The sequence below is a fragment of the Cyprinus carpio genome, chromosome B12 (genome assembly GCF_018340385.1).
Source record: "Cyprinus carpio isolate SPL01 chromosome B12, ASM1834038v1, whole genome shotgun sequence".
Taxonomy (NCBI): domain Eukaryota; kingdom Metazoa; phylum Chordata; class Actinopteri; order Cypriniformes; family Cyprinidae; genus Cyprinus; species Cyprinus carpio.
The window spans coordinates 5,754,376-5,773,584 of NC_056608.1; the positions used below are offsets into that span (position 1 = coordinate 5,754,376).

The 19,209-nt window shown below is 35.7% G+C and overlaps 1 protein-coding gene across 1 annotated transcript in view; it reads left to right on the forward strand.

Moving 5' to 3' along the window:
- LOC109085093 (protein bicaudal C homolog 1-B-like) overlaps nucleotides 1-8,887 on the forward strand; it is a 52,348-nt gene extending 43,461 nt beyond the window's left edge. Inside the window, exons 11-15 of the mRNA XM_042734714.1 lie at nucleotides 363-517; nucleotides 725-878; nucleotides 1,510-1,667; nucleotides 2,513-2,612; nucleotides 4,750-8,887. Coding sequence (XP_042590648.1) covers nucleotides 363-517; nucleotides 725-878; nucleotides 1,510-1,667; nucleotides 2,513-2,612; nucleotides 4,750-4,880 — 698 coding nt within the window. The 3' untranslated portion in view covers nucleotides 4,881-8,887. The remainder of the gene's footprint in view (nucleotides 1-362; nucleotides 518-724; nucleotides 879-1,509; nucleotides 1,668-2,512; nucleotides 2,613-4,749) is intronic.
- Nucleotides 8,888-19,209: the final 10,322 nt, after the last annotated feature.

A 19,209-nucleotide genomic window follows, 5' to 3' on the forward strand; every position in this document is an offset into this window, starting at 1 on the left:
ATATATATATATATATATATATATATATATATATATATATATATATATATATATATATATATATATATAAGCAAGCAGAAATCTGGATAAATAAACAATATTAATGTTCACATTGTTGGTTATGAAGAAGCCATTTCAAATTCATTAAATTATGTACATTCTCTAATTGATTGTGGTATTGAATTCCACTGATGTGATGCTCTGAATGAAAAAAACAGCTTGACCAAACAGGGTTTTTCTATGTGGAATTATGCAGTCAAATAATAAATATAATGTCATGGAATTTTTTTTCTTGTTTTTCTATTAAGTGTTTTTTTTTTATTTATTTTTTATACATCATCTTCTTCTGTTTCTATACTCAGCCATGTTAAAGAAGCCAGTGGTGACAGAGGTCCGAACACCTACTAACACGTGGAGCGGTCTGGGCTTCTCAAAGTCTATGCCTGCAGAAACTATTAAGGAATTGCGCCGGGCAAACCATGTGTCTTATAAACCTACGATGTCAACTACATATGAGGTAAAAGCACACCAAGCAAAATGGCTAGGCACCTCTCTCCTATGAATTGCTGTACACTGATAGTAGTTTATTTGGTGCGTTCAGTGTGTACAGTACCATATATTGCTGTGTTCTCACTGATGACTGTTAGCTCTATTATTATTTTGTGTTGATGCATCACTGCGGGTTTTTAGTGGAATAAACTTGATATGATTTGTGTTTTATAAGGGGTCGCCTCTAGCCCTGTCCCGCTCCAACAGTAGAGAGGGGGTGGCGAGTGGCAGTGACTCGGATAACTGGAGGGAACGGAATGGGAGCGGGCTCCCAGCACACAGTGACTTCCCCTCTCCCATCAGCCCCAAAAGGAAGCAGAACAAAACAGGTTTGCTCTTCAGTCAGAATGACTGAGCTCAGTGATTTTTTTATTTTTATTTTTGTGTGTGTGTGTGACATGAATTCAAAGACGTGTTTTAATTACTTATGGTTAAATATCTCAATTACAAAATATCAGTATTATAGTAATATTGAAGGTCATTTTAAAGATCATTTAACTTTAATTTAATGTTAATGTTCTCTTGAATCCTGGATAAATTTGAAAATATTTCTACTTTAAATGTAATATAACACACTAGTTAAAAAATAAAGTACAATTAAATCAGTCAAAATCAAGGTTTTGTTTTATATATGCTTTTTATGTTACACATCAAAAAAAAAAGTGTACTTCTTTAAAGCATCACAAAAAATGACGACAAACTGTGATTTTAGAATGTACTTAAGAAGTAAACTTTTAATTTGACATTATTATAAAAGTGCACTTTTTAAAAGTTTAAGTGTGTTCTGCTCTCTTTAGTACTTCGGGTGTTTTTGTTTTATCCATATTATATTAACAGCATTGATTGTTTTTCACAAGGCTATAAATGCAGTTTGGCCAAAACAAGGTATCTGCAAAGCCTTAAAGTGCTGATAGATAACAAGGTTGACGCTTAACTATGATTTTATGTTTTTTGGATTAGAACACTACCTAAGCAGCAGCAACTACATGGACTGCATCTCGTCGGTGACGGGAACTAACGGCTGTAATCTCAACACATCTTTCAAAGGATCAGATCTGCCTGAGCTCTTCAGTAAACTTGGCCTCGGGAAATATACAGACGTCTTCCAACAGCAGGAGGTACAGACGGAGCTGCCGATATCTTCTCTATCAGTGTTGTTGTTTGAGATGAGAACATTTAAATGAGCTTTAGATGATTTCTGCCATCGGGAGGTTGTTTTTATGTCTTGTGGCTATTAGCGCTTAGCCTCTTTAACTCATGTTGGAAATGAATTTTAAATCAGTCTTTGGCTAAATAGGCTTTTATGAAGCAACATAAAATACTGGAGCGAACAGCTGACTCATTTGAATTTGAATGGCTTGACAAGTTGTCAGGGTTGAAAAGTTCCACACATAATGAGTGTGAACAATTTGGATGTAAATTTCCCATTTCTCATATATATATATATATATATATATATATATATATATACACACACACAGTATTGGATTTCATGACAGTCTGGTCTGTAATAATTCTGAATGACCAACTCCAATTTAATGGCTTTTAATAAAAGAAATACTAATTTTCTGTGGAGCCACAGCTCTGTTACGCAGCAGAAACACTGTCAGTGTGACAGCTCTATCTGGCTTGCATGTAAGCTGTCAAACTGGCCCGAGGTTACAATGACGCAACTTCCAGCAACCCTCAGAATAGCCAAAAAGATCTGCAATTCACACATTATGCCAAGTCCTGTATTTCAAGATGCCAGAGATAACATTGAGGAGTCCAAAATTTGGTTCTGGCTTTTATCTTATAAACATATCATCAGAAAGTTAGAGAGAGCATTGTGGTGCAGTGGTCAGTGCACATGCACTTAGACGCAGGTTTGATCCTGCACTGTTGTACCATTCTCCCTCTTTCTCCCCACAGTCATTTTTCACAGTCGTCCAAACTAAAAATACAGTTTGTGTCTGTTTCTCAGATTGACCTTCAGACGTTCCTCACGCTGACCGATCAGGACCTGAAAGAGCTCGGCATCACTACATTTGGAGCCCGCAGGAAAATGCTGCTGGCCATTTCAGGTCAGTTTCCATCCAAACAAAAAAACTGGGGCTGGCACAGTAGTATTACCAGCAAAATTTCACAATTCTTTATACCTTTCTCGATTCCACAGAAATCAATCAGCAAGTGCAGTCAATCGTTTAAAAAAATAAAAATGTTTGTGCAATCATTTTAAACATTTAATAGACCTTAACTGTTACAGAATGTTAAAAACTTAATTTAAGTGAATGTAAAACAATGTTCACATAAATCCATTATAATAAATGTCATATTTGTCAGTGCCTTTAATATAGTATGTTGTATATATTAATATAGTTGATATCATCTATATTTTTCCCACTGTTTATTTTGTGCATTCATTTTCATAAATAAGAAAATTAATAAGTAAAACTATCTGCATCAATATTTTTAAAGTATTTACACTTATTTCTGCAATTGCACCTGCAGGTCTTCATCATTGCGACTTACTGATGTTATCAAAAACATTTATTATTATATACTCAAGTTAACAAATAAAAATAAAGCTGGCATGTATTTTCAGGTGTTTCTTAATTTATTCATTTTTTTTCAAATGAAGTCAGTAGTTAAAGAAGTCAGTCAAAATGTATTCCCTTTTTTATTGAAATGGTTTTTTGATTTATATTAATGGCAATAATAGACAGGTGGCAGGTCTGTTAGGTTGGTTGTAATGCACAGATCTGATATTTTTATTGTATATTCACTGAAGACATATTGTTTGCAGTAATACCAAGAAGTTCATTTGACTGTTCATGCACACAGCTGCATTACCGTGAGCACTTTTCTAAAAGAACCCACTCAAATACATATGTGATTACTGGAAAACAGCCACTCGTTATTCAGACAGCCCTCGGGTACCAAACTGAGTCAATATTTACTGCAGAAAGACTGGTCTTCGTACATTTCTTAAGAAAGTTTAGTATCAACTTGATACCAACCAACACAACAATAACCGTGATAGCAGACGGACTCAACATACCATGCAAGATTTTCCTTTTTAATAGCTTTGAGTAATTTGCACAGCTGCGGGGTTTTGGGGTTATGATTATGATTTATTGAGGTGTCAGAGATGAAATTGGATTTGGCTTTCCACTTACGTCACGGGCATGGGTTGACTGACTGTCCACATCCCAGCATGACAGCAAGTGGAAGTGACAAGCTTGGCCATTAGACATTTCGAACATCTGGGATATATTTTGACCACCCACTGCTAGATAGCCATAATGACTTCCTGCAGTCTGGCAAGGATATTTACTAAAACAAAAACATTGTTCCTGTTTTATCAGCCCTGTGGCTGGAGAATAAAACACAATGCCTGAGGTTGAGCCGTTAAAAATGAAATTGTGGTGCAGATGGGATACTAAAGTGTATGACTGCAGGCCTGTGTTTTGTTTCTCTGACTGACCTCAGACACAATTTATGTAATCTGGGCTGATGCAAGTTTGGTCCCAGTGAGAGAAATGTCCTACCTTTTGTCCTCTACAGCAGGAAAATGGAACATTGGCACTGTCAAGCCCACCTACATAAATGAGATCAGCCATCTAAAAATCATAACGCAAAGACCGAGCTGTCAAAAAAAAAAAAACGAGAAAAAAAAACTAGTGAGCTGTCAACATTGGCAGCCTTTTAAGGTTGTATATTTTGACCAATTTCTAAGGCACACTGCAGGAGAATGCCACAAGCTAAAAAAAATAAAATAAAAATCAAACAAAACAAGAGAAAAATGTTGATTAGAAATGTATTATTCATTCTTTGCTGAAAGTATTAATAAAAATAAGATATTTATTTTAAAATGTGCTGTTTTACCCAATATTTGTATCGTATGTATAACTATTAATGTATTTCATTTTGTAGAACATTAAAATATCTTGAACTTCAAAATATCCACTGATTTCGGGAAGATGGAACTACTAACTTGATAGAAATGCTATCTTGTTTTCAGGTTTCCAAATCAATGTTAATAATTTGGTAGAAGCGGTTTATTCCTCCATGCATTTGTTTTATATTTAAAAAATGTTTTGACCTTGTTATTTGCAATATGGAAAAAAGATCTGTCACTACTTCCATTTTACTGGGATATTAACATGCATGTATGCAGTGTAAACTATGAATATTTAAGTCCTCTTTTTGTTTTGACAGAGCTGAACAAGAACCGAAGGAAGCTCTTTGAGCCGCCCAACATCCGCTCCTCGTTCCTGGAAGGGGGCGCCAGTGGTCGACTGCCACGCCAGTTCCACACAGACATTGCCAGTGTGAGCGGGCGCTGGTGAGCCCATGCCAATGCACCAACGGACAGCCTGAAACTGCACAAATTCCCATTCCCAACTCCAACCTGATATACAGTACTGGACCAAAACCCGGACCTTCTGAAACTGTGCCAAATAAACAAAGTCTATGGATCAGAGGTCAAGGGTCAAAGAACTGTTGAATATTATATGCAGTATGGTACATTATGCAATATGGTACTCATGTTACAATGAAGGAAATGTAGTGAAGGATCATTGGAAGGCATTGGAGCTCCTGCACTGTGCTTGTATATGGAGCAGGCAGATTTTATTTATATGCTTGTCTTAGGCTTCAACATACTAATTCTTTGCACTTTAAAAAATGCTAAATATTTTGTCCATGGACAGATTCGCCTGACTAGATGCGTCTTTATTTAAAGCACTTAAATGGATATCAAGCCAAAGTGTTCTGCACAAATTATCTATAAGGGAAGCTTATCTCATCCCACAGCTGCATTACATTGAAATCACCAGCCTGTTGTTATTACTTATGGATCTTAGTCAGAGTAGACAGCATATTGCATTTGACAGAAATGAAATGGAGTGTACGTCTATCCCTCACAGGCTTGTTTTCATTTATGTCAAATTAAAATAGTCTACCCTGACTAAATTCCACAGTACATTGTCTACATAGTATTTCTAAACCTATAAATAGTTTACTTTAAAAGGGAAAATGAAACATCTAAATTATTTTAGTGTATGACTTTAGTTCTTCTATGGAACTCAAAAGAAGATACTTTGAAGAATGTTTCAGCTGTTTTTGTCCATACAGTGAAAGTCAATTGAGTGCATTAGTTTGTTCTAGAAGTATTTTTGCCATTCATTTTTTCCCAGAGGGATTATGTAAAAAAAAAACTTCTTTTAAAGTGTTAAAAGCTAGGAACCAAGTCATTTTTTGTACAGATTCATGGGTAATGTAATATTTCACCACAAATTCTGCTGTTATAAACAATTATTTTAAAAATGAGTTGAAATCGCTTTAAGGAATATGAGCATATATGAAAAAAGATATATGTATTATTATTTAGCAAACACCTAAATCAATAGTTTAAAAGAGCATTTTCTGGTAATTCAGGTCATTTACCATAGAAATAGGAATTTTATTAACATTTATAGCTTTTATAGCAACACCTATAATCCAGTATCCATAAAAGTTGGCATGACTCTTTATTATTATATGCTGCATGGGGTCACCTAATTTCGTAAAGTTCTGAGATTTCGTTCAGGAATTATAGGCTTTTAGGTATATTTGGCCACACCCATATTGTAATGACCCTGTTATAGTTAACCAAAGTGTACATTTCAAAGTTTTTTGATAATTATTGACCCTGGAGAGTCCAGAGAATTGTACTGCAGTGGTTTTGTTGAGATTCAGCAAAAAATCTAGGACTAGTTTGCAAAAGTAGGTTTTTAAAATAATCTTGAATAATTAATGATCGATTTGATTGACTATAGTGGTTCTTGAGGAAAAGTTGTTCAGAATGAGATCTAACATATGATGTGAATATTGTGTGTGTGGGTAAAACACTGCATGATTTATTTCAAATTTCTCACAGACCTTTAGGGCCATGAGTCAAACAGGTTCACGGCATTACATTCTGATCGGCCTCTATTAACCCCATCTAATATGTGATTACAATTCATTGGCCAGTTACGGCTATGATTTTCAAGATAAATTAATGTGCTCATAAACAGCTGTGGTACTTTGGACACAGTCAAGCAGACTAACGGGTGCAAAGTTATAGCCATTTTTTATGTTTTTGTCCTATTATAGCACCACACAGTGGCCAGACTCTTTTTCTCATGAAATCTCAGATTGAGGTCTTACATATGCATATCAAGTTTTGTATAAATATCTTATTCCATTAGAAGGTTATAGCTATTTTAGGAAAAGTGCCCCTTTTTCAAACGTTTAGGCATCCCTTTACGTCGGTGAGTCAAAAACTCAGCGATTTATCAATAAATTGATAATTATTGATATTCACTCTCCAGAGAATTTTTCTGAACTGGTATGGTTCCGATCAGGTGAAAAACCTAGGACTAGTTTCCAAAAGAAGGTTTTTCAAAAAACACAAAAGATTCTGTGGTGATTGAATCCGTATAATATAAGACATTGAAGGATGTGACAAGTACTTTAGGAGTTAGGAGTGGGTACTACCATCCCTCAAAGTTTCAGGTCTGTCCGATCACTTTTAGGTCAGAATGGTGATCTTTAAAAATCTTAACATTTACGATACAGTTTCAGCGCTACATGCTTGAACCTCTAATAATGTGAACAGATGGCTTTAACAGAACATTTATCTCAGAGCTCACAACAGTTCTGTCTTTAAAGGTTTATAAGCTACCATTAAAAATCAGTTTTTAATTCTAACCTAACTCTTGCACTCTTTAGGGTCCAAAACAACATTAGACCCCTCTGACTTTCAATGTATGGACAAAATATTGTTTTTCACAGAAGAAGGAAAGTAATGCAGAATTGTAATTTTTGGATAACCTATCCGTTTAACTGTTAGTTTTTAGAGCTTAATGTCAGCCTGTCAGTAGTAGCTTTCTCAATAGCGCCTCAGTTTAGCCACTGACAGAAGTGCAAATTACACCAGCTCTCTTTCAACCACCTTCCTGAATGCCACAGACCACAAATCTTCACAGGCCTCACTTCCCAAACCAAGCTTTTTGTAAAGCCTTGGAATTCCTTTCAGACCCGATCACGGCTTAATCCATGGCTTTTCTCCTGCACGCGACCAAAGTCTGTGCTGCTTTCTTGAGCTCTAGTCTTCCTACGCCCTCTAAAGCGCTTTGTTTGCTTCTCTCTTCTCCATCTTCTCCCACCATTCTTATGTGATCCCAACACGCTTGTCGTATTCTTCAGATATTTCCAAAGCAAGTTTTTCAATTCTGTCTATATCTAAAGCTGTGAATGTTGCCAGATGTACTCCGAAGGATTGAAACCACCAAGTGCCTTTTGTCTTGCACTGACAACTTTTCCAAAGTAATCAAAGACTATCGATCTCTCAAAGGTACAAATGTTTTACTAGGAAGTACCACTTACAAGTAATCTTGCAGTGCATTGCTTTATCTTTACATGTACGGTATATATTTAGTATTTTCATTTAGCTCTTAAGTACGTTGAAATTGTACCTCACGCGATAGAGTTTCTAGAGTTTGTGTGTATTGTCTTATTATGAGTGTTTATAGTCTTTTTAGCAGTTTGCTTTGATCATTTGCAGACAGTAGCAATCAATCAATTTGTGTAATGGTTTGTAATGTTTGTTTTTTTAATCAGATTGAGATGGCAAATGAGTGAAACAATAGCTCTTGGTGTTGCCTAAAAATATTAATAGTAATAATAAAATGCAACAGACTATGCAAAGAATCACTTTGCCATTTTAGGTTTAAATGTTTCCGTTTAAGCACATACTGTACGCTTTTATTGGTTGTCTCTTGTTTTTTTTTTTAAATGAATGAATTTTATAGACTTTGTTTTCAGTAAATTGCTTGATACTGTATATCTTAGATTAGTGCCTTTTTATATGCATCAAATGCCACTTTAGTGAGAGACCAATTGTAATTTGTGTGTAGAATTGTTTTGTTCTCTCCCTAAGAGGGAAAAATAAGGGACAAATGACGTCTTAATATTCTGACATGGCCTTCACATGGCCAGCACATTTTTTTTTTAGTATTTTTGGCCAAAGTCAAATGCGTAACCTCTGGGTTATGAGGTTATGGGCACAAATGTACAGGGCAGTGAAGTAAAAACGGGATATTAAAGCACATTAACCAGTATTGTTCTTCCAAACATATATTAGCTGGCCAGTGCCTTGGAAATGACTTTTAAAATCTGTGAGACTGGCACAGATTTTGTAATATACTCCATTGTAATGTTCTATGATGATACATTTGTAAAATTGCCATAAATGTGGTATCGCTGAATGTTCCTTACAAGTTGAAGGTATTATGAAAGAATAAAGCATATGCAAACCTTTTCCATCTTATATATTCCACTAGTGCTTTGTTTGTACAATGACATTTAAAGGGATAATTCACCCAAAAATGAAAATTCTGTCATCATTTACTCACCCCCAAATTGTTCCAAACCTGTATGAGTTTATTCCTTCTGTTGAGCACAAAAGAAGATATGTTGGTAACCAAACAGTCACTGGTAGCCACTGACTGAAAAAATACTACGGAAGTCAATGGCTACCGTCAACTGTTTTTGTTACCAAGCATTCCTCAAAATATCTTCTTTTGTGCTCAACAGAAGAAAGAAACTCTATTGAATTTGGAAAGACATGAAGGTGAGTAAATGATGACAAAATGTTCAGTTTTTGGGCCTGACATCTGGTTGGCTTTGTGTATTTAAAAATGCGTACTTGTTACATAATGACTAATTTCCCTCATTAGTGACAATAGCATCTGTAAATGTCTGACTAAACTAGATGCAGTGGCAGTAGAGGGGAAAGACTAGCGTAAAATGTGCTTTAATATGAACCCCACCCAGTAATAGCTTATGAGGCTCTGACTGATTACAATAGGTCACAAATATGTTAGTGATCTCAGTGAAATCCTTTGCTTAAACACACACATGGATTTTTTTGGAAATGGATGTTCTTTTCATCTGTTTTTATGTCACAAGCAGATTTGAATCTGTAATGAACAGAACAAAGAAGTGTAGTCTGAAAACTGGGTGTAACCGTTTTGATATTTTACTAGATTGTGTTTTTTCTGGAATATCTCTGAGCATACTGTAAGTCAGGCCTGGACTGGAAATGGAACAGGACAGCTTGTGGCTGGAACAAGAGGAAATCATTTTCATTTTCTTCTGGCAAGCTCACATTCCAGCTTTTGAATCTGGCCACATTGTCTGGATTGTGGATACAATGTGAAGAGAGTGTCCAAGGGTTATTGGGAGGATGAAATGTTAATTTCACCACAACAAAATTAAATCGCACAAGAATGAACTCTGAATCATCCAGACATCTTTTCATAAACAAATATAAACATAAAAGAAAGGAAGTTATTTATTATTTTAGATAGAGCATGTGTACTCACTTAAGATGGACCAAAAGTCACCACCAAACCTGAATTTCACAGTCTTAATTTCAAATGCCATTTTATGCACCACTTTTTAATTTTAATGTTGTGTTTGTTTTTTCTTCAGTTTATTTAATCTATTACTAACATGGTCATTAATTCACATTATGTTTATTACATATGCTCATTATACTGTAAATAGGAGTAAGAAGAGTTACATCTCACAATAAGATTTTTTGTCTTGGATCAGTTTTTGGGTTTCACATAATTTACACTTTACACTTTATTTTAAGGCGTCCTTGTTACAGTGTAATTATACATTTAGGTACTGAGTAATTTTATTTAACTACATGTACTTACTATATGGTTAAGGTTAGGAATAGGGTTTGGATTAGGTTTACTTATGTATGTAATTATGCATAATTAATTGTTATTAGAATTCAGAATTACATGTGTGTAACAAGGACACCTTAAAATAAAGTGTTATCGAATAAATTATTTTGTCATTTTTACAGCATCAGTTATGGACGTCATAAATTCTTTATATTTCTGTAAGACGTTAATGAGCTTTGTGTTTATGCCTTTATCAATATAAATGCATTCCTGTAGTTTGTTCTCCAACAGGGGGCGCTAAGGCATGAATTTGATCAAATCGACTGGTCCACCAATATTTTGCTTTATTAATTATCTGCATCTGTCAAGTTTTCCTTTTTGGTCAGTTAGTGTCAGATTTATATTTCATTTCTGTCACATGAAAGCACTGATTAAAAACAGTAGCCCACATTTGTTTACAAGAATAATAGATTACCTCAGAGCAGCAATATTTTCATTATCTATTATATACTGTATGAATGAGATATACCTGGATCTCTTCCATCACCTCACGTGCCTGTATCATCTTCTCACACGCTGGTGTGTTTTGCCTCTGTTTTGCATTCTGTATGTGCTCATGCACCTTATTTGCATTCAGAAGCCCTGCTGCATCCCTTACCAGCATAACAATCATTTGTATATTAAATTTAAACATCAGTAGAGAACTGGACTGAGACATTTCACCTCGTCTGACACTGACCTTCATGCGTTGACATGAAGACTGGTCATATGAGGTGTTCTGATCTATTTATGGGATGTACAATCACTGTGAAATACGTCCCGTTATGTATTGGACCCCAAACCGCTGTCTCTTAGACACACGCAAACCTGGACAAAACAGAAAGGAGATTGTGAAAAATCAACACCAATAAGCTTTTTTTTTTTCATTCTGTCTTTAGCATTAAATCCTTGTCCTGATTAATTTTGCCACAAACAGTGCAGACTTTAAATGTCAGTAGAATAATTAGGCAAAAGCTATAATCAATTGCGTGTTACTCTAGTCATTACAGCCCTTGGCAATACAAACAAATCATTTAAAGGTTTGTGAAGGTAATTTTTTTATGAAGGAAATGGAAAATCTACCATCAAATGTATGTAATTCAAGTGGATTCAATTATATAGAGGAGCAGAGCTAGTTGTCACAGGGCTTTTTATTCACTAATCCAATCACACAAACATTGGTTTTCTCCAGCAGTTGTTTTGTATGTTGGTTTCAAACATCTGGATAAAAAAAAAAAAAAAACCTTGTTGGTTAAGATTTTCTTTTCTTTTTTTTTTCTTTTTTTTTGTCTTGCAAACTACATTTCCACCATCACTGTTGTAATTGTGTACATTTCATTGTTTAAATGTAGATAGTAGTTGTTTTCAATTCATTAATTACAATATATTGGCTATAAAAATTGGTTAATATTTTTTGTTACTTTTGTCATAACACATTTCACAATGTAATGTTTGATTTACTATTTGCCAATAAATAGCCAATAATATTTGTTTTGCTTATTTCGATTTTTTATTTTTTTTTATTTGCTGTTTTCATTTTTCTTTGTTTGATGTACAGGTGCATTTCAATAAAAAAGAATGTCGTGGAAAAGTTCATTTCAGTAATTCAACTCAAATTGTGAAACTCGTGTATTAAATAAATTCAGTGCACACAGACTGAAGTAGTTTAAGTCTTTGGTTCTTTTAATTGTGATGATTTTGGCTCACATCTCAACAAATTAGAATATGGTGACATGCCAATCAGCTAATCAACTCAAAACACCTGCAAAGGTTTTCTGAGCCTTCAAAATGGTCTCTCACACAATAATGGGGAACAGTTGACTGATCTGACAGTTGTCCAGAAGACAATCATTGACACCCTTCACAAGGAGGGTAAGCCACAAACATTCATTGCCAAAGAAGCTGGCTGTTCACAGAGTGCTGTATCCAAGCAGTTAAGAGAAAGTTGAATGGAAGGAAAAAGTGTGGAAGAAAAAGATGCACAACCAACCGAGAGAACCACAGCCTTATGAGGATTGTCAAGCAAAATCGATTCAAGAATTTGAGTGAACTTCACAAGGAATGGACTGAGGCTGCGGTAAAGGCATCAAGATGTGTCAAGGAATTTGGCTACAGTTGTCGTATTCCTCTTGTTAAGCCACTCCTGAACCACAGACAACGTCAGAGGCGTCTTACCTGGGCTAAGGAGAAGAAGAACTGGACTGTTGCCCAGTGGTCCAAAGTCCTCTTTTCAAATGAGAGTAAGTTTTGTATTTCATTTGGAAACCAAGGTCCTAGAGTCTGGAGGAAGGGTGGAGAAGCTCATAGCCCAAGTTGCTTGAAGTCCAGTGTTAAGTTTCCACAGTCTGTGATGATTTGGAGTGCAATGTCATCTGCTGGTGTTGGTCCGTTGTGTTTTTTGAAAACCAAAGTCACTGCACCCATTTACCAAGAAATTTTGGAGCACTTCATGCTTCCTTCTGCTGACCAGCTTTTTGAAGATGCTGATTTCATTTTCCAGCAAGATTTGACACCTGCCCACTCTGCCAAATATATCAAAAGTTGGTTAAATGACCATGGTGTTGGTGTGCTTGACTGGCCGGCAAACTCACCAGACCTGAACCCCAGAGAGAATCTATGGAGTATTGTCAAGAGGAAAATGAGAAACAAGAGACCAAAACATGCAGATGAGCTGAAGGCCACTGTCAAAGAAACCTTGGCTTCCATACCACCTCAGCAGTGCCACAAACTGATCACCTCCATGCCACGCTGAACTGAGGCAGTAATTAAAGGAAAAGGAGCCCCTACCAAGTATTGAGTACATCTACAGTAAATTAACATACTTTCCAGAAGGCCAACATTTCACTAAAAATGTTTTTTATTGGTTATATATACAAAATCAATAAATATGTAAAATTCTGCTCTATTTCTATTCAGATTAGTAATACTGGTCATATTAACTTTGAAGTGGAAAATGCATGCTTGAAAACATAATTAATATATGAAATTCATGCCAGCTATAAGAAAAGGCAATTCTGATTAGATGATGCACTTAAAGAAAGGGCTGTAAAGGACAGCATGTTGTGTTTTTGTTTGGAATTATAAATGACTGGGTCAGCTTCAGTTGGATGCACTACACCCCATAATTAAAATATGAATCATAAACCCATGGCATATGTCAGTATGTTCTGAGAGCATGGCCTCCATAACTGTAAGTGCAAGCATGCTTCAGCAAAAGCCCTCAGCCCATATACTGCTGTGTAACTGTAAAGCAGGAAAGAGTAGGTCAGAAACGCACATGTGTCCTCTGTCTGCTGCGTCACAACCCTTCACTGCAGCACAGATTACCATTACAGCTCTGCCTCATAATCACTCCCCTTCATCATATTAGAGAGAGTATGTGTGCGCACCTCACTTCAACCTCTCTGATCATGAATACATTGCTGTAATATATCCAGGCTGTTTTGTTACTGTATCTGGCTCTGCAGCTCCATGTGGTTGTTTCTTTCCTCTGCATAATAAAGTCTTGCCATCTGCCATCTTCCCCTCACATTTGGCAGTAGATGAAGATACAGCATTGTGAATACACCACAAGATATTTAGCCTTATCATGTGACCAAAAGCTAAACATTTGGATATAGGGCTGATAAGGATTTTGCTGCTACTGATGTTCATTTCAGCTGGAAACTGTGGAGGATTGTATGTATAAGTAAATTTTTTGAGTTTTGAAAAAAAAATATGTAGAGGCATATTTTTCCAAAGAGCCTGTGCTGGAACATCAGCACATCTAGAACAGGGAAAGCTGTGTTGTGTAATGTAAAATATTACTTTTTTCTGACTAATAAAAATGTATTGCTGAAAATAAAATGTAGGCCTTTAATTTTTTTTTTTTTTTTTGCATGCAACGTTTAATTTTGAGAATGGACAAACAGAGACAAAGGTATATATGTGGGGATGCTTAGAGGGGGATGGGTTTGTAGGGTTTTCATAGGCTGCTGAAGAATGCTGGGGGAGGAGGGTCCTACCGGCAGATTATTAATGGTTAGCAGGGTGGGGGTACTGGATTATCTGCCCTCTCAGGGGTTGGTGACAACTCTACTGTATCTCCTACCGCTTTACATCACCACACACTGCTCCTGCTTCAGCTGGCACTAGAAATGCAAGTTAAGATGTGCTTTCTTGTCTGTTTGATCTGAATGAAAAGCATCTATAGTGTGACCATTCAACCATGTGACTTTGCTTCATCCCGGCATGATATTGCACAGGCTATTGAACTACTTAATCATGTGCATAATTTATTTCATGCTTTATGGGCACAGTTAGAAATTTTAACACTTAAAAGCATTCCTTAATCTTATGCTTTTAGGAAAAAAATGCTCATATCTTTAATGTTGCCACCACAAGGTTAACACTAAGGGCAAACTGCAAGACTGATAATACTGTTCTTATACTAGAGGTACATATATAATGATCTCTTTGTGCCAGAATGATTATTCTAATATAGTAAAGTAAAGGATGATAACAAGCAAAAGGAATTACAATAGAAAATATATCTTCAAGCAGCTATTTAAGCACTTAATGCATTTAAGCACATTAGGAAAAAGAAATAATATATTATTTAGCTTGCCTGTAACCACCTAACTCAATTATTAAATAAGAATTTTTGGCAAATCCAGGTAATTTACTATAGAAATATGTTTTTATTATTATTATTATTATTATTTACATTTAAGGCTGTTATAGCATCAGCTGTTGTCCGATCTCCTCAAAAATTTGCATGCTTATTTAGAATCACCTGTCACATGTGTTCACCAGGTTTCATGAAGTTTGGAGTTATTCTTTAGGCTTATTAGGATTTTGGGTAAATTTGGATAGCTTCCCATTATAGCTTCCCAAAGGGTAAATTTATGATAATGATAACTGATAATTACAGACCTAGAGAGTCCAGAGAATTGTACTGCAGTGTTTTCTTCCAGATTGAGAGAAAAACCTAGGAGTAGTTTGCAAAAGTAGTTTTTTCTTTTTGTTTTTTTACATCTCAATCATTTAACAAACGATTTGATTGACAGTAGTGGTTCTAGAGGCAAAGTTGTCCGGAATGAGGAGTTTTATGATACAAATATCAAGTGTATGTGCGAAAAACTGAGCAATGTACAATCGTTTACGCTCTTGAAAAATGCGATAATGCCCCCAGTGAACGATTTCATCCACATTTCTCACAGACCTTTGGGGCCCACTGAGTTTTGTCAAATTTTATCGCGCAATGGCAGCCTTGTTTTTTGAGATACACAGATGTCCTTATAGACACTTGTGGTACTTTGGACCAAGACCGTGCAAACTGATTTTCATGTTGATAGGAAAAATGGTTGCTCAGTGATAGCCATTTTTTTTTTTTCAAGTGGCCAAGCTTCACGATTTTTTTCCAGTAACTTCAGATTGAGTTCTTACAAAAGGGTTCTGAGTTTGGAGAGTTCAGGAGTTATAGGCATTTTACTAAAAGTGACCATGGCCCTTTTGAACGTTTGGAAAGTTTCTACAATGGTTTGGTTCCAATCAGGTGAAAAATCTAGGATTAGTTTGCAAAAAGTTTTTTCAAAAGCTGAGGTTTTTCAAAAAATCCAAAATACCTGAAAATTTCACCAGCTCATGAGCAAATCTGAGACATGCGTATGTCTGGCATGAACCAAGAATTCCAACGACATAAGACACTTGAGCCTGCAGCTTACAATTTAGGAATTGTGAGCAATTTCATACTTTTGATTGCTGTAGCACTGCCCACAGGCCAGTTGGTGCGAGCCTTGGTCACGTTGTAGGCAGTGTGAGTACTACCATCCCTCCAAGTTTCAAGTCTATACGATTTACGGTTTGGTCTGCACGATAATTTTTAAATGGAGATTGCTGACCTTTGGCCATTCTAACAATTACAATAGGGTTTCAGCTCTACAGTACGTGCTTGAACCCCTAATGAATAGAAATTAAAGTAAAAGTGCATAATTCCGAGGCATAAGAATCATTGAGCTAAACCGAATTACTGTTTTAAGCAAGTAAATCAAGTCAGGGAGCATTTTAAACAAGTGTCTCAGATGCTCCCTGTCTTCCATTGGTTGGACAAACAAATAGTCCTGCCCGAGACTTATGCCATCGGTTGTGTCAGTGTTGGTCAGGATGCTCAAACAGACAGAAATCTTCTGAAAGAATCAGAGACAGTGTTACACTTTTCAGATGAGTCAACCTACAATTTACTGATAGTTTCCTGTGCATAGTAAATTGAGATTACAAGGTAGGGTAGGCGATTTCAGTGAGGTTAGCAATAGCAAGTTAGCTTTGAAAGCATAAGATTCCACCCTCCCTGCACAATCACTCTCCAATGCCATGCCTCCTCTAAAACACATGAACGTAAACATTCAGAGGCAAACCAGTGACGTGATGAGAGACAGCGTTGGTGGAGAGTTGAATGCAACACTGTCAGATTACCTCATGTGAGAAAACATTACAGTACAAAGCACATATTAACGCCTTACATGCTCACTCAGTCTGCAATAGTGTAATGGAACACGCTGATGATGTATCATCTGAAATAATACATTTTTAAGAAAGTAGCGTATTTAAAGATTGTCAGTAAATGGCTGTTATGATTGGATAATGTCATTACATAGGAAAATATATCAATGTCCCCTATCTACTGCAACATTATTCACATACAGCCATAACTTTGAATTCATTTACTTACGGTTTGCAATGTAGCTGCTGCCAGGTACAGTATAAAGCTTCATCTACTCTCCATAACACTGGTTTATGCCTCGCTTACATACTATCTGCAGTCAAATGCTCCAAACAAACATATAATCCTTCAACACAACTGGGGACGCAAAAATTAACCATTCACTTGTTCCTGTCACTGAAGACCATCTGGAGGCAGTACAGACACAAACAACCTCCTAAAGAGGACCATGCATTGACATTAGTAATGAATAAGGGGAGTAGTATGGAGAAAGTGCAACACAAAATATGTTGGAATAAGTTCCACCCTCTAAATAAAAGAGCCAGTTGCCAACTGGTAAAGTCACACGTTACTGCAGCTGCCATAAAAGCATCTGTGTCCTCAGACATGCAGACTGGCTGGCCCAACGCTGGTGTTAACGCTATTTGTGCATGAGAAAAAACATTTATGGGGCAGTTCATGCCAGATTTGGTTGCTGGTTTGAAATATGTATTTTCAGTAGAGGCTACTGATAAAAATGTATACTACAAATGCAGTGCTGTTGCTTTAGATGCATAAATGTGTTGCAATGTAACATCATCTATTGTTGTCTGAACTTATCTTTAACACAGCCACATATGGGATCATTTTTTTTTTGTTATTCAGAGATCCACCAACTTATCCTCTCCTTAACTAGATTCAAACTTATTTGGTTGACAAAGTGTACCAGAATATCTATGGGACAACAAGAAAGCAGATGGGCTGTAATCTTGTTACATAACAAAACATTTCATTCACTTTTCATTCAGCGTTAATCCGTTCTGTGTTCACCATGTGCCCAGGAGTATAATAAACACTTGTAGCTTTCCACTATGTTCATAAGATAACGCGTTAGATAATACTTTCTGTATTAGATTCCAGCTTGAGATTATGTTACACATTACATGGCTTGGAGCATCAGGAGTGAGTAGATGATGACAGAATTTTCATTTTTTTGGGTGAACTATCCCTTTAATGTATAACAGGATGTTCTGGGTGAACAAACTTAAGCTTTATTGACAGCATCTGTGAAATGTTGCCAATTATCGCAGAAACAATTCCCGCATCTCTCAGTATGTCAAAACACATGCCTGATGCAGTAAGGGCTATTCACCCCAAGATGAATATTTTGTTTTTAATTAGAGAAGAAAATGTGAGAAATATGAGAAAATTAATTAATTGCATTAAATATTTAACTAATCTCACGTGTTAAAGCATTGACAGTCCTAAGAAAGGTGCAGAGCAAATTTTGTTAATCAGCACCATCTACTGTATTGTGAAGAGTGAATTTGCTGTGCATTTGGCCTGATAAATATTCATTTTGGTTTTGGTGTAACTTATGCTAAACAGTTCAAATTTCTAATTGTGACTTTTTATCTCACAATTTGTTTCATTTTTCTTTTTTCTTTGAATTTCTAAGATAAACTTTTTTATTTCGAGTTTACAGCTCGTAATTCAGAATTTTTTACTCTGAATTCCAAGTTTACATCTCTACATTCTGTTTGTTTGTTTTCGCCATATAGAAAATCTAAAAAATCATTATAATTTTTTTTTCATTTCACTATTCTGATTTTTCTTGCAATCGCAAGATATGAACTTGCACATCTGAGAATAAAAATCAGAACTGCGAGTTATATACAGACAAATCAACTTAAAAATGTATGAAAATTGGATGGTGGATTTCTTGTTCCCAGCATGCTTTGAATACTGTCTGCATACTGACTGAATGAGAAGAACAGATTTTTTTTCTTTTCTTTTTTTTTTTTTTTAGTAAATGGAAAGACTGTTCCTTTTAATGATGTTATGTTTGGCTTTTTTCTGTTCTTGACATTTGTTTGATTACCACTGTGCTGTGCTTTCTTGTTTCAGCAGTTTCATTAGAAATTTTCATAAACTTTTCCATGATTTTATTTAATTTTTTTAAATTCTTTTCTGCTAATGACAGAGTGAGTGTTGCTGATGTTTTTTTTTTCACTTAATAATTAGAACTGTTGTATAAAAGCAATATTACAAGTCCATCCGTGCCATTAAAATTATGCAAAATAGCAGCATAGTAACAGCTCATTAGTTTTTCACAGTACTTACAACAGGTACAGTGGCGCTGTGATATAAAGTGTGTGACTATATAAATATGAATATGGAGTGTAATTACAGTAGTGAACACGTCACTGCTCTTTGCCCTTGACCGTGGAC